Source organism: Acanthochromis polyacanthus, chromosome 3 (assembly GCF_021347895.1).
Source record: "Acanthochromis polyacanthus isolate Apoly-LR-REF ecotype Palm Island chromosome 3, KAUST_Apoly_ChrSc, whole genome shotgun sequence".
Lineage (NCBI taxonomy): Eukaryota > Metazoa > Chordata > Actinopteri > Pomacentridae > Acanthochromis > Acanthochromis polyacanthus.
In genome coordinates this window covers 9,055,931-9,069,582 of record NC_067115.1, presented here as the reverse complement: position 1 = coordinate 9,069,582, position 13,652 = coordinate 9,055,931, and the positions used below count along the sequence as shown (strand labels likewise).

General features: G+C 41.5%; 1 protein-coding gene across 3 annotated transcripts in view; it reads right to left on the bottom strand.

The window, feature by feature from the left end:
* rptor (regulatory associated protein of MTOR, complex 1) overlaps positions 1-9,440 on the bottom strand; it is a 234,618-nt gene extending 225,178 nt beyond the window's left edge. For all 3 annotated transcript variants that reach the window (XM_022193050.2, XM_022193051.2, XM_022193052.2), the window contains exons 1-2: positions 8,975-9,440; positions 5,466-5,640 (exon numbers count right to left, since the gene is read on the bottom strand). In XM_022193050.2, coding sequence (XP_022048742.1) covers positions 5,466-5,633 — 168 coding nt within the window. In that variant the 5' untranslated portion in view covers positions 5,634-5,640; positions 8,975-9,440. The remainder of the gene's footprint in view (positions 1-5,465; positions 5,641-8,974) is intronic.
* Between the last annotated feature and the right edge of the window lie 4,212 nt (positions 9,441-13,652).

Below are 13,652 nucleotides of genomic sequence, written 5' to 3'. Positions count from 1 at the left end.
TGCTTAGTGTCATGCGCAGTCATCCCCCCAAAGGCCCGTGTTAAGCTTCAGTGTCCCGCCCGCGGGACGCTTTCAGATCTGCATAAGCATTTCCTGAAATGTCTGAAGCTGCAAACCCGATTATACAAACACTATACACCGATGGAAAGCTTAGATTCTCATGAATCCGCCGGTATAAACCACTTTCAGATGTGATTACCACAGCGGGTAATATAAACACATTTGTCCGACAAACAACGAATATCCATCCATCCGTTCTCTATACACGGCTTCAACGTACACAGCACGACCCACATTTGCGGGTTCATTATTACACACAGATGAAAATATTCCACAAAAAACGGTCATAATCCAACCGTAGACATCCAGACGAAACAAGCCAGTAAACTATTTTGTCCAAAACATGTCTTGAAGTCGGTATAAAATCCACGAATAGGTCGTTTTCGAGGAAATGCACCTCGCGATGCGCGTCCAATATTCCCTGTATTTCTTGTCATATTTTTATTGACAAATAAAATATTAGCGATTTTTTGTACTGAAAATGGCTGGAATTGGCTGCAGCTTATAGGGTTAACCAGGAAAACCCCTGCTGATGTTTGAAAGCTAACAGGCTCAAAACAAGTGTACCATCCCAGGATCAATACTGTCCTGTGGTCCAAACACTTCTCTCACTGGGTTAAGTTTCAGGTTTGTTTGTGAACCAGGTACAGGTTTCATGTTCTGACATCAGTGTGCAGGAAAAACTGCAAATAGATCCAACACGGTTGCCTGAATTCAGTGTTTTTGTTAATTAATAGGAGTCAACCAAATCCATGTAAAGCACTGCAAGTCTGATTCCACTCTTTAACTCCCTGTTGAGCTGACTGCTTCAGTTCCACTCTGCAGGTCAGACAGCTCAATACAGGAGATGTGATGCTTCTACCAAGCCTCTAACCTTCTAAATGCAACTAGCAATAACAAAACAATACTCCTTGTGCCCTCAATAGTTTGAAAATAAGAAAGTACATGGGATTCTTTTAGGTAACCCCGCAAGTCTGATTGATGAACTTTGCATCCAAATTTAATTCAATTCAATTCAATTCAATTGTATTTATATAGCGTCAATTACAGTCAAATTGCCTCAAGACGCTTTACAGAACCCATACGCCTGACCCCCAGAGCAAGCCCAAAGGCGACAGTGGCAAGGAAAACACCCTTTTAACAGGGAAGAAACCTCGAGCAGAACCCGGCTCTATATAGGGGGGACCCATCTGCCTGCTGGCCGGGCGGGTTGAGAAGGACAGAGGAGGGCAAGGGGGAGGGATGGGAGAAGAGGGAGGGGTGGGAAAGCAAGGAAAACACAACACACATTTGGATACATGTATGACAGGAAATGTGACACAAAGTATAAGCTAACATTGAAAACTGACTCATAGTTTACTCTTATGATGTACGGCTCTGACATTAAACATAGTCCATATATAGCTAGCAGTAAAATTCAAACAGTATGTAAGTTAGCATAACAAGTATAGTGAAGGCGATGCAGAGTTGACTGGTGGAAAAGATTACATCCCATCTTCTTGGTTGAGTTGCTCTTCACGTGTTGAGTAGGGCTGCACCAAACGACGCGTCGACGAGTCGTCTGAGCACGATACGTCATCAAAAGCGGAAGTGAGCGCGCAATACACCAGAAATTCCCTTCCGACCGGAGCACGGAACACGGATGAACGTCGGCGCGGCATCGTGCATGTATTATGTATGCACGCTGCAGCGCGGATGTCCGCGTTCTATCGTAAACATGGATGTCAGCGTTTACTATACAGCTGTATCTAAACGCGGACGTCCGCGCTGCAGCGTGCATACATAATACATGCATGATGCCGCGCCGACGTTCATCCGTGTTCCGCGCTCCGGTCGGAAGGGAATTTCTGGTGTATTGCACGCTGAAAAGTACTGAAATTACCCGGAAAACAGCTGTAAGGTTAAACACAGCGATTTGCCCTGACCTTGGACTCTGCTGTACAGCACAGCTACTAGTACAGTATATCTGAAAACTGTTATCATGATTATACTTGGCAGGTGCAGCGACCGCGCACACAAGCATCCCACACGAAGACCGACTCAAACAAGCAGCTATACACAATCACAAACACACACACAACTCAACAGGGGAACACACACACCAATTCTGACCAATGGGCCTCGTAATTGTCCAGCCTCTCCTCCTGCATTCACACTGAGACAACTCTGTGATTTCCCACAGTGCAGAACATCATTTAAGGCCCACTAGTAAGCCTCGTGCGGCTCACTTCGCTCGCCTGGCTTAACTTTTCGCATACCAACTCGCTCGATATTCTTTCTGCTGCAGAAACCGTCCATCAGCTTCAATCAGCAAAAAGCAATTACGAGAAACGGCCGTATGTGTGCTCTCAACAGCTGAAAAGAAAACGTATGAAGCTGCAGAATTAGATCCCGTATGTCATCCACAGAATCAGAACTCCATTAGCCTGCTTGGCTTCGACGCTAGTACAAAATTTCAAGGCTGCAGAACTAACATACTGACAGAAAAACAAACACAATCTGCTACTGTCTGTATTTATTTTTGCATTCAAATTCACCATTTTGCCATTACCTTAACCCCAGTCTGGAGTTAAATTCTGGTACAAAAAGCTCCCTTCAGTCTCACTCCTCTGAGCCCAGGACACAGTCATCTTACAAGTTTACAAATGAGGGTCTATGGCCTGAAAACGCTCGGAGCGATGAAAAATGTTACACAGTCGATTTAGCATGACTTTCTGATAGGAATGCCCATTTCAGCCGCCCCATATTACCTCTTCTAAATCAATAGCAGTCTCGCATTTAATGACGCCTTCATTTCCCTGCAGTTCGACACTTCGGCTGCGCTGTAACTCAACCTGTGTCTCAACAGCAGCCGAGTGTTAAATTTTCATTTGGGCGAATTTCTACAATAGGGGCAGAGTTTGTGAGGGTTATGTATGACTAAGTGACATTTGCCAAAATTATAATGGCAGCGCTGCGTAGCCGTGAGGCAATGAAATAATCAGGTTGGTAGCAGCGCAGTGGATCAAACGACAGCTTTATGAGAGCTGAAAAACACTGTGGCCGTTCACGAGGGAGAAAGCTTTGAGGTTCCCCCTCAAAGCGCAGCCCGGGCAGCCTCGAGCGGCATGAAATGAATTGGCACCATAAAACGGATGAGGGGAGCCGCTGATTTGCTGCCGTGTCTGGGTTGTTTAAAGACTCGTGTCTTCTCCGAGAATAGTGTGCAGCGTTGTTGCATTTGATTTGTCTTTTTAAATGAGTTCGAATTTGGAGAAGTGGCACTGTGGTTGGGCGTTTGACCCACGAAGCACCGCCTTTTCCTTCAACGCACCAATCACAGCTAAGCCCAATAACATGTATGGCTTTATTAATGTGACAAGATATTTACTTATATTACAAACCACATGGACCTTTTCTGAGATTAAATGAATGCTAAAAAAGCAAATTCTATTTATAGCAGAGATTTAGACAAGAGGATATCACCAACTACCCAAACCTGTGAGCTAAATATGAGGCTGTGGCCACCGGTAAGCCAAATTAGCTTAGCAAAATGACTAGTAACACAAAATGACTGAAAAATAACCACGATTTTGGCATGTATATCAACCACCAGGAAGTATGTTCTGGCTTAATTTCTGGGAGGATGACTGCAGAAATTCAGTAGAAAAGTAGCATAGAGCAGAAAACAGGCAGGAAAAATCAAAAGACTGGAGCATAAAGTCCCTCGAAACAGATTATCAGCTGTTATTTGGAAGTATTTGTGATTTAGGGAAAGAGCTCTAAAGCACAAATCCTATGCGATAAGTGCATGAGATTTGTGCCGCAAAGCAACAACTTGTTCACCCAGCTGAAAAAAAACACCACAAACTGCAGCAGAACGAACACATGAATTCCAAGAAAAAGAATGGCACTTCATCGAACCCTTCCAGGAAATGACTGTTACAGCGGCCACAATCACAGGCAAAAACACACCGAAGACTGAACATTTCACACACAAAAACTATTCACAGAAGTACCAAAACATACTGAAGTCTTAGACTGACGTGGTGAAAATATTTGCAATTCAGAAAATATACTGTATAGAAAACATGCAGGGTGCAAATTATCAAATATTCATGGCAGCAGTGCTATACAGTACATCATATCGCTCAATGTGAAAGGAAAAGCAACTTTGGTGTGTTATGTAATGTGTTTTTGCAATGTTTTGTACCTGTAGTTTCTGCTACTCTCACAGCTGTGTGGCTGATGTGTTTTTGTTTGTTTTCTGTAAGTCTCTGGTAAATGTAAAAGTGTTTGTATAAAAGAAATCTGAGATGTAGCATGAATAACAGGAGTTGACTGATTACCATCCTGGACGATACGATCTGGTCCGATACGATATCCAACCGTTTACTAAACACTGATTGACATTTTTTCAACAGATTCCAGATGAAATAAATTAAATCAAAAATGCACTACTCTGGTTCTGGTGCAACTGGATTTGTGTTTATAGTCTTAAGCAGCGTCCTACCCAAAACACTATCTGATTGGTAACCAAAAATAGCCAATCACTACTGAAAGATCAATGTTGACAAGCCTACTTTTAACTAACCCATTTAAAAAAAACTTGAAAATAGAAAGCTCTGGATGACCAGCGAAGTCACATCTGAGTGCCATCCAAAGCAAAAAATATATATTTGACACCATTTCAGTGTTGCACCACATGAGAAAGTTTTCAAACAGCAGAAAGAAATCACCGATTTCCAAACAGCCATGACACCAAATAACACCGTTACCAAAGCCGCTTTTAAAAACAAAATCCAATCACTGGACAAAAAGCACGAACCACGACACGCTTATTTCTCTGGAATTATCATCCCAGAATTGTATGAAAACAGAAGACAAGCTGAAACAGAGCTGTCGCAGTGGAATACTACACAGCTAAAACAAACTTCTGGTCAAGCTGGACAACAGAGTCCCACTTAAGTCTGACTGTCCCTTTTATTATTTATTAATGTGGACGAACAAGTAAAAAGTTCTTTGCATTTTCTCAGATGATCATGAAAGTAAAAACACAGCAGATGTCAAGTGGACCACGTCCTAGACTGCATCTCATAGTTCGTAAATTATACCGATGTTATATTTATTGAGCTGCTATTTCATGTTGTAGAAAAATAAAACATTAAAATGACTGGTTTTTCCAGTATCCTGCAGCAATATTATGAGAGATAAGTGGCGAATCTGATGCAACATCCAGTATTTTAACAAACTGTCTCAGATTTCTTGTAAATGTCTTGTTAGATATTTACAAGTGGAAATGCAGCTATTGCACATGTGAATACATTAAGGAGAAAAGAGCCCCTGTGACCTCTCACTGCAGCTCGGCACAAGGAGCATCTTTAACCTCCTGAATTACTCCGGACGTAGACGAGCAGAGAAATTACCCTGTCCTTCATCCTCCAGCTCTGCGCCAAGGCCTTGGAGCCTTCAATCTTCTCTGAGTGCCTCTTCTTCATGAAGGCCAAGGGAAGTTTCCAGTCATTCATGTCGGCCTCCTCTTCCTCGGCGAGGCCCACTGCCGGCGAGTGGAGCAGGTCTGAGTCCATTTTCATCAGGGCCCTGCAGGACGGGGAAATCTCAAGTTAGGAATAAAGATTTGATGTGTTTCTGTTGGAAACTAACCCTTACAAAACTGCATGATAATTGTAGCTGGGGCTGCTTCTCTGCATTCACACAACAACAAAAGCAGCAATCAAAGATAAAAATCAACCTTCAAGGGACTCACTTAATACTTCTAAAAAATTCCTTGCCAGGACTGCACCTCTGAGCATGTGCGCTAGAAACAAACCACCAGGCAAAGAGAACACATTGCACAACCCTGGCAAACCCAAATAAAACCGTGCAGCCTCACTGCCGTGCCGTTACTTAAGAGGGGTGCTGGACCATAAATAATAAATCAGACAGTGAAAACAGAATCTGCACAAAAGGAATGAGGATGTTTCTGATACCAGCCAAAATGCCCAGAGAAAAATCAAAAGCAGTGAAAAACCCTCATCAGAATAGTGTGATGATTTCTTGCTAATAATTCAATCAGATACTTCCTGACTTTAATCTAAATTGTGCTGGTTTTAGAAGAGTTTATGGACACACAATTGAGACCATGGAACAAAACGTACACGGGGAAACATTTCCGACCCTCAAAGGAAGGACAAAAAATTGTAGATGCATGGACACCAGTATGAAGAAGTTTTGAATGATATAAAGTCCTAAACCAAATGTGGCATGACATCCATTCAAAGGGCATTTTGTGCAGCCTACAGGCACCACAAAGTCTGTCTGTGAACGACGGTTTACCCATGCAGACTGACTTACTTCAAGCAACTCCTCCAACAGACACGACATTTTCAAAGAATTGAAAGAGCTACAAGCTTGACTCGACCTTTTTTTTTTTTCACCACTGGAGTTTGCCAAAGCAATTAGCTAAGATAACTAACAACTTCTAAATTTTGCTTCATCTTTTAAGTTTCACCTACCAGTACAGCAAACACAGTGTTCACGCTGGTAATGTTCACTACAGAATAGCTACCAAGCTGCCATATATCAGACATTTGTAGTCTGCAGATCAACAAAGCCAGTTATGTGATCAACTGCAAATTCGACTGGAAAGGATGGGACTGAAATCCGCACTTATCTGGAAAGATTTTACCTTTTAAGAGGAAGCAGTGTGGCGTGCAAAAGTGGAGAGACATGTAAATAGCTGATCTTAATTTTAAAAAAAAGTTCCTCTGGTTCTGGTTGGTTATGAAAAGCTCTTTTTAGACACTTAATGCCTAACATTGCCTGCTCCATCAGTCTGTTAAAGTGATGGCATTCTGTCATTCAGCCATAGGTTATTTTAGCATCAATATTCCTCAAGACTTCATTCAGTTACACCCACGACTGCAACAACACTCACAATTTTATCCTTCACCGGAGACTGGACAGTATCAGAGGGATGTATAATACATAATAATGCACTAATAAGCAAAAATACTGAAGATAAACGAACAGCAAGATGATCAAACTAAACTGTGACTGTCTGAGGTGAAGAAAAGTTCAGTGTGACCTGCTGTTAGATCCTGATCAATCCTGTCTCCATGTCAGGGATAAACTATAATGAAAGGTAATAAAGTGACTGCTGTTGCTCCGTACATAAATGCTGCAAGTTTTTTAATAAATAAAGGAATCGGTCCTAAACAGCTGGAAGCAACAAACTCTGTGAAGAGACTGAGGTAAAGCAAAGTTCACAGTGTGACCTGCTGTGAGATCCTGATCGATCTCTTCATGGGGGTTTATTTAGAATTATTAGTATTTAATGGAGTCGCTGCTGTTTCACAAGCTCATATCTCTGTTTGTCGAGACTCCTACAAACCACTGAAAGTAACAAATTAAACTTCAGCTCCTGTTAACATTCTCTCTAAAAAGCAGATTACATTCATTACTACTAAGTATTATTAACTTAACAAGCTGCCAGCCCATTAATCTGAGCTGACAGCCTCATGGCAGTAAAGTTTTATTTTTATTTACATTTCAGTATATAACCTAATAAATGGGAAATTTCGGAAATAAGACTGGTGTTCCGTGATTTCAGCACATGCGCTCTCTTTGGTGTTCTCTGCAATGTTTTTGGACCACAATTGGTGTCGAAATGTGCTAAAACTAGGGATGTAACGATCTAAGTCAATAAATATTTATTATCTGCAGCTACCCAACAGAATGTTCAAAGACAATATACGCCTAAAGTGTTGCAGATAAGCTGTAGATTAGTCTCTTACTGTTCACTTCTGTAGCGACCAGAGGAGGCGGGCAGTTCAGTGCTAGAAAGTCAAGAACGTTGTGGGAGTTTAGCAAATAAAGGAGCACCATGACAAAGTCTTCTGAGATCCTTAATGATCTCCGACCACAGAACATGTATTAAATCATGTTAGATTTAAACTTAACAACCGAGCAGCATATGGACTGGCAAATTTTTAGGCAAGCATCATATCTCTGGGGTTTTGCTAGCATTACTAGCACTGAGTTTATATTGTCGAATTAAGTAACGTACTGATTCAGAGAATGCAAACAAAGGATCAAGCTTAAGGTTATGGCCAATATTTATCAGTAAAGATGATGTTTGTGACATCCCTAGAAAAAAGCCTTCCCACAGCTCAAACTACCACTGCTTGTGTATGTTTTCCATCACAGTGACGACATGCAGTTAAGACTTGTACCATGTTAAAGGGGAACGTTACTAAGCTCGACCTAGAAAAATTACTATCGCAACTTTAATGGAAAAGTGAGCAAGTGTGCCGTCAGACATGCAGCCGGCATGTCCAGATGAAATACACTGCTGTTTTATAAAGTGTTTTCACCTCCTTCACTGCCTTCCACTGGCATTACAATATTATCACCTTTAAAATTATTAATGATAGCATATCAGCTCTAATTAAAATGATGTTGCAAGTTTTTTCCGAGGTTTTGTTTTAGTATTTGCAGGCAAGAGTAGCACTGAAGTGTTTACTCTGCTTCACGAGTCATGCCTGCTGTGAAATTCTGAATGGAAACCAGAAGTGAAACCAAACACACTCACATCTGCAAGCTGCCTTCATGTCTGCATCACTTTCTACTTACAGCTTCAGGTCTGTCTCTAACAGAGAAACACCTGGATGTTGATGCACTTGTAGTCCTGCTAATTTAGCCTGGCTGAGTGTAACTTTCCTCACATGCTAGCAAGCAGTTAGCAAATAAACCGTGCGGCTAAACCAGCTGACCTGACAGCTCTCCTTTACAGAAACAAACGGTGACTGTCAAAATGCATGAGAGGTTGCTGCAGATGGAAGTTTTTTGCCAGAAAGGCTGAGGAATAGCTCAAAAATACGAGAGACGTGCAGAAATGGCGCTAGTGTTTGCAGTGCAGCGAGCAGATGCAGACCTCGGTGCGGTGGGATGGTCGACCCGGGCTGGGGAAGCTCTCCGTCTCCGGACGATGACAGACACGGTCGCACAGACAATCCTGGTCAGGAAGTTGTATGGCAGCGTCCACAGCCTGTAGAGAATGTCGAAGCCGTCAAAGCCGAGCTGGACGGGTGCGTGTTTGCAGGGGAATCTGCGGCTCCTCTCCCCGCGGCTCTTCGCTACGGGAAGCGGCTGGAGACGAGGCCCATCTTCACACGGACACTCGGCCACAGCCACGGGAAGCACCGGCCACGCGTAGCGACGACTGGGGTCGTTTGGTCTGCGAACCAGCGACCCTGGGGGCTGATTCGGTGCGACGGTTTTGGCGGAAATCGCACGGAATCCTGAGAATTTCTCCGGAGAGGCACTTCTTCAGCACTTCTGCAAGGGCGCAGCCATCTTGGGTTGGACCCAGAATGCACCGTTGGGGCGGTGAAGCTGCCGTGAAACGTCACAGCAACATGCAAACCCACGCCAGCAGCACGGGGGCTTACAGGGGATCCATAAAACAAGTTTATCAGCTCAGTTAGGATCGTTTTAGTTAGTCTGACTTACTTTCAGGCTATTTCAAACAGACAACAAATTAAACATAGCCCGGCTAACTCTGGAAACCTGCACTAACTGTATACCCGCTATTAAACAAAGAAATGGTAGGTTGTTTTGGGTTGAAGGTAAAAATAATAAAACTTCACTGCAATGAAAGCAGTAGAGACTAGCAGCTTAGATAAATGCTACTAATTAATAACGAATCCCATCTGAGTTTGTTTTTTTTTCCCCACAAGATGTCAACATGAGCTGGAGTTTGTTGCCTCCAGCTGTTTATAACTATTTCCTCTGAGTTTAATAAATACCTTAAGAATTAGACAGCAGTTTGATCCATCCGACCATCGACAAAGACAAAGAGCTGCACACATTTACACACAGCAACTTCCCTGATATTAAACACAGAGATTAACAGCTTTTTGTCCCTCTAATGAGAAGTTGACAGGAGATGAGATTTGTAACCTCCAGCAGTTTGGGACTATCCATCCATCCATTATCTATACACTGCTTAATCCTCATTAGGGTCGCAGCGGGGCTGGAGTCTATCCCAGCTGACTTAGGGTGAAGACAGGGGACACCCTGGACAGGTCACCGGTTTATCACAGGGCTGCACACACAGACAGACAATCACACTCACATTCAGATCTACAGACAATTTAGAATCACCAGTTAACCCGAGCATGTTTTTGGACTGTGGGAGGAAGCTGCAGAACCTGGAGAAAACCCACACATGCACAGAGAGAACATGCAAACTCCATGTAGAAAGATCCCAGGAAGACCGAGATGTAAACCAGGGATCTTTTAACTGCAAGGCGAAAGTGCTAACCACCAAGCAGCCAGTTTGTGACTACTTCCTCTAAATTTATTAAACAGCTACAAAATCAGACAGCACCAGGATCCGTGTGTGTCTCCTGAGTGAAAAAGAGCTCAATCAAGTTAATCAAGTAAGTTGGGGTTATTTCAGTCAGTTTGATTGACTTTCAGGTTATTTCAAGCCAAAAAACAATTTCAGCGTAGTTCAAGCTGAGTTACCTCTGAAGACTTGTCCTGGGAAACTGTCAGGTTAAAGCCCCTTTCAAACATGCACTCTGTTCTATTAGTGTAGCAGCATCTGAACGTGCATCTGAAATAAAGCAACTGTCCTCTGAGTTGAGTGAAAGCTTTTTCTACTTTTCTGCACCAGTGTTTGTCCAAATAAATCACAAAAAGCTTTTTCACTCTCTTTGCTCGATAATATTAAATCTGAGACGACAAATTGAAATGACCATAAGAACAAAATCGCGATTAAAAAACTGACACTAACAGGAGCTACAGTTTGTTGCCTTCAGCTATTTAGGACTATTTCCTCTGAGTTTAATAAATACCTGCAGAATCAGACACCAGTAGGGTCCATATGAGAGTCTTCAAAATGAGACCGAGAGAAAGAGAGAGTTTGGATTATTTCCACTCCATAAAGCAAATTTAACATAGTTGAAGCTTAGTTAACTCTGGAAATCTGTGCTAGCAAATTGGCAGACTAAAGCCTCTTTCAAACATCCACCCTGTTCCCTTAATCCTATGGCGATTTCACTGTTTAGGAAATCAGAAATATACTGGCTGTATATATACTTATATATAATATACTTTGCACACTTTGATAAGCTGCTGTCAGTTTATTATTATGTATTATACATCACCTGGTGATTGTCTAATCTCATTAAGTTCATTCAAGTCAGCTGTTTGACTTTAATTCCTACATTTTTCAGAACATTTTAACAGACCCTAAGTTAAAAAAAATACACATATGAAGGACTCAAAAATGGTAAATAGTCTTTTGATTATTATTTTAGAGACTTTCCCTGTTTTTGTTAAATTGCATATCATATTTAGTAAAATCAACAAAGAAAAATGTTATGTTGTATCTACATGTAAAAATAGAACAAGGCTAAAGCTATAAGTAATATCCACATCAAAAATCCATAGTTTGTGTGTGTGTGTGTGTGTGTGTGTGTGTGTGTGTGTGTGTGTGTGTGTGTGTGTGTGTGTGTGTGTGTGTGTGTGTGTGTGTGTGTGTGTGTGCTTGTACTTGCTACATTGTGAGAACCATTTTCTGCATTTAACTATCAAAGTGAGGACATTTTTACAAAGTGAGGACATTTTGGCCGGTCCTCACTTTGAAACAGCCATGTTTGAGGGTGAAGACTTGTTTTTAGAGAACAGGTATGAATTGAGGTTTGGTTAGGGTTAGGGTAAGGATTAAGTTTAGGCAATCAGTTATGATGGTTAAGGTTAGGGTAAGGCTCTAGGAAATGCATTACGCCTATGGATGTCCTCACTAAGATAGAAGTACAAACATGTGTGTGTGTGTGTGTGTGTGTGTGTGTGTGTGTGTGTGTGTGTGTGTGTGTGTGTGTGTGTGTGTGTGTGTGTGTGTGTGTGTGTGTGTGAAAAATATATAAATGACGTAAGTTTTCAATCAAATAATTTAAAGAACCAAATACCATTTATAGAAACAGAGATTTTAGATTAGGTTTTGGCCGTTTTTTTTAAGGTTAACATGTGAATTAATGCTTATTTCTGAGATTTTACTTGATATTATCTATAATTTAACAAATGAACAATAACAAATAGTTCCAAAAATTACAGTTAAAAATTAAAAGAACTTAAAATAATTGGTTCATTGATAGTTGCTACACTGACTAGATCTGCAGCAATTTGTCTGTATAAAATCAATCTGCAACTATTTTGATTAGTGTTTGTTTTTTTCCACCATGTCAGTCTTACGCATTTCTCAGATAAAATCAGACATCTGAAGACACCAGTCTGTGCTCTGTAATGGGCAGTCTGTAATGAAATTATCATTAGTTCTACTTGTGAGTGCAGTTGCCAGGAACAACCACATCCGCTGCCTTATAGGATCCACAGATATTTCCGGTCTTCACCTACTGAACTGTATTAACCAGAATCTGCCCGCAGCTTCTGACAACCAGGATAATAATCTGATATCTTTGTCATCAGACAAGGAGAGCAGGAAATACTTCTGGAGCACAGAGAGATCGAGTTTGGACACAGAGTCAACACTGAAGAGGTCATCCGAGCTGTAAGGAGAATATCACAAGAATTGCAGCTTTCAGAGGAGAAACAAAGCTTCCTCTTACCCTGCTTGATCAGAATATGTGCTCCAGAAAGTCTAGAAACATGTGAATGTTTGAATACAGAAAGGTGTAATTCCACTTTGAGGAGGGGATATTGATCTCTTGTGAATATCATGTAAAGTCCACACTGATGCTGCAGTGTGGGTTTGTCTTTCTGATTTCAGTTGGGGACTCGATGGATTTACAATTCACATCCTCAGTCAGCCTTGAGTGTGAATTATGAAAGCTGAGTCTGTCACCGAGCTGCTCAGAATAAACATTGACCATCATTACACAACACAGTGCAAAAAAATAATTACTGCAGCACCACTGTTTCCTTTAAACACTGTAAACTGGGCTTCACCTGCAAAGACGCTCTTTCATGATCTTAAAACACATAAAATACTATAAAATAAAACAGGTTAATCTTGATAATCTACAACACTGTGGGGTTTTAGCCTTAACAATTATAGTAGTTACGTTTCATTATGTATAATTTTGTGGTCCCCATATGATACCAGTTGCGTTATTCTCCGTAGTCTATAACACTGTAGCATCTCAGCCTTCATATAAATATGCCTGATAGTCAGGTACCTTATAGAATTTTTGTCAGGTGTCAAATCAACCCCAGTATTTACACTGTTAGGTTGATTTTGTAACGGTAATTATAATCTGATATATATATATAATCTATCTATACTCTGCAGTCCATCTCATCCTAAACCATCTGGACAGGGTTTAGGTCAGGTGACTGTGGAGACCAGGTCATCTGACTCAGCACTCCATCACTCTCCTTCTTGGTCAAATAGTCCTTATACAGCCTGGAGGTGTGTTTGGGGTCATTGCCCTGTTGAAAAATAAATGCTGGTCCAACTAAACGTAAATGGGATGGGATGTGGCTGCAGGATGCTGTGGTGGCCATGCTATTGCTGTTAAGTTCTACAGAACTGACTTCAATTTTGAATAAATCCAAAACAGTGTCACCAGCAAAGCACCCCC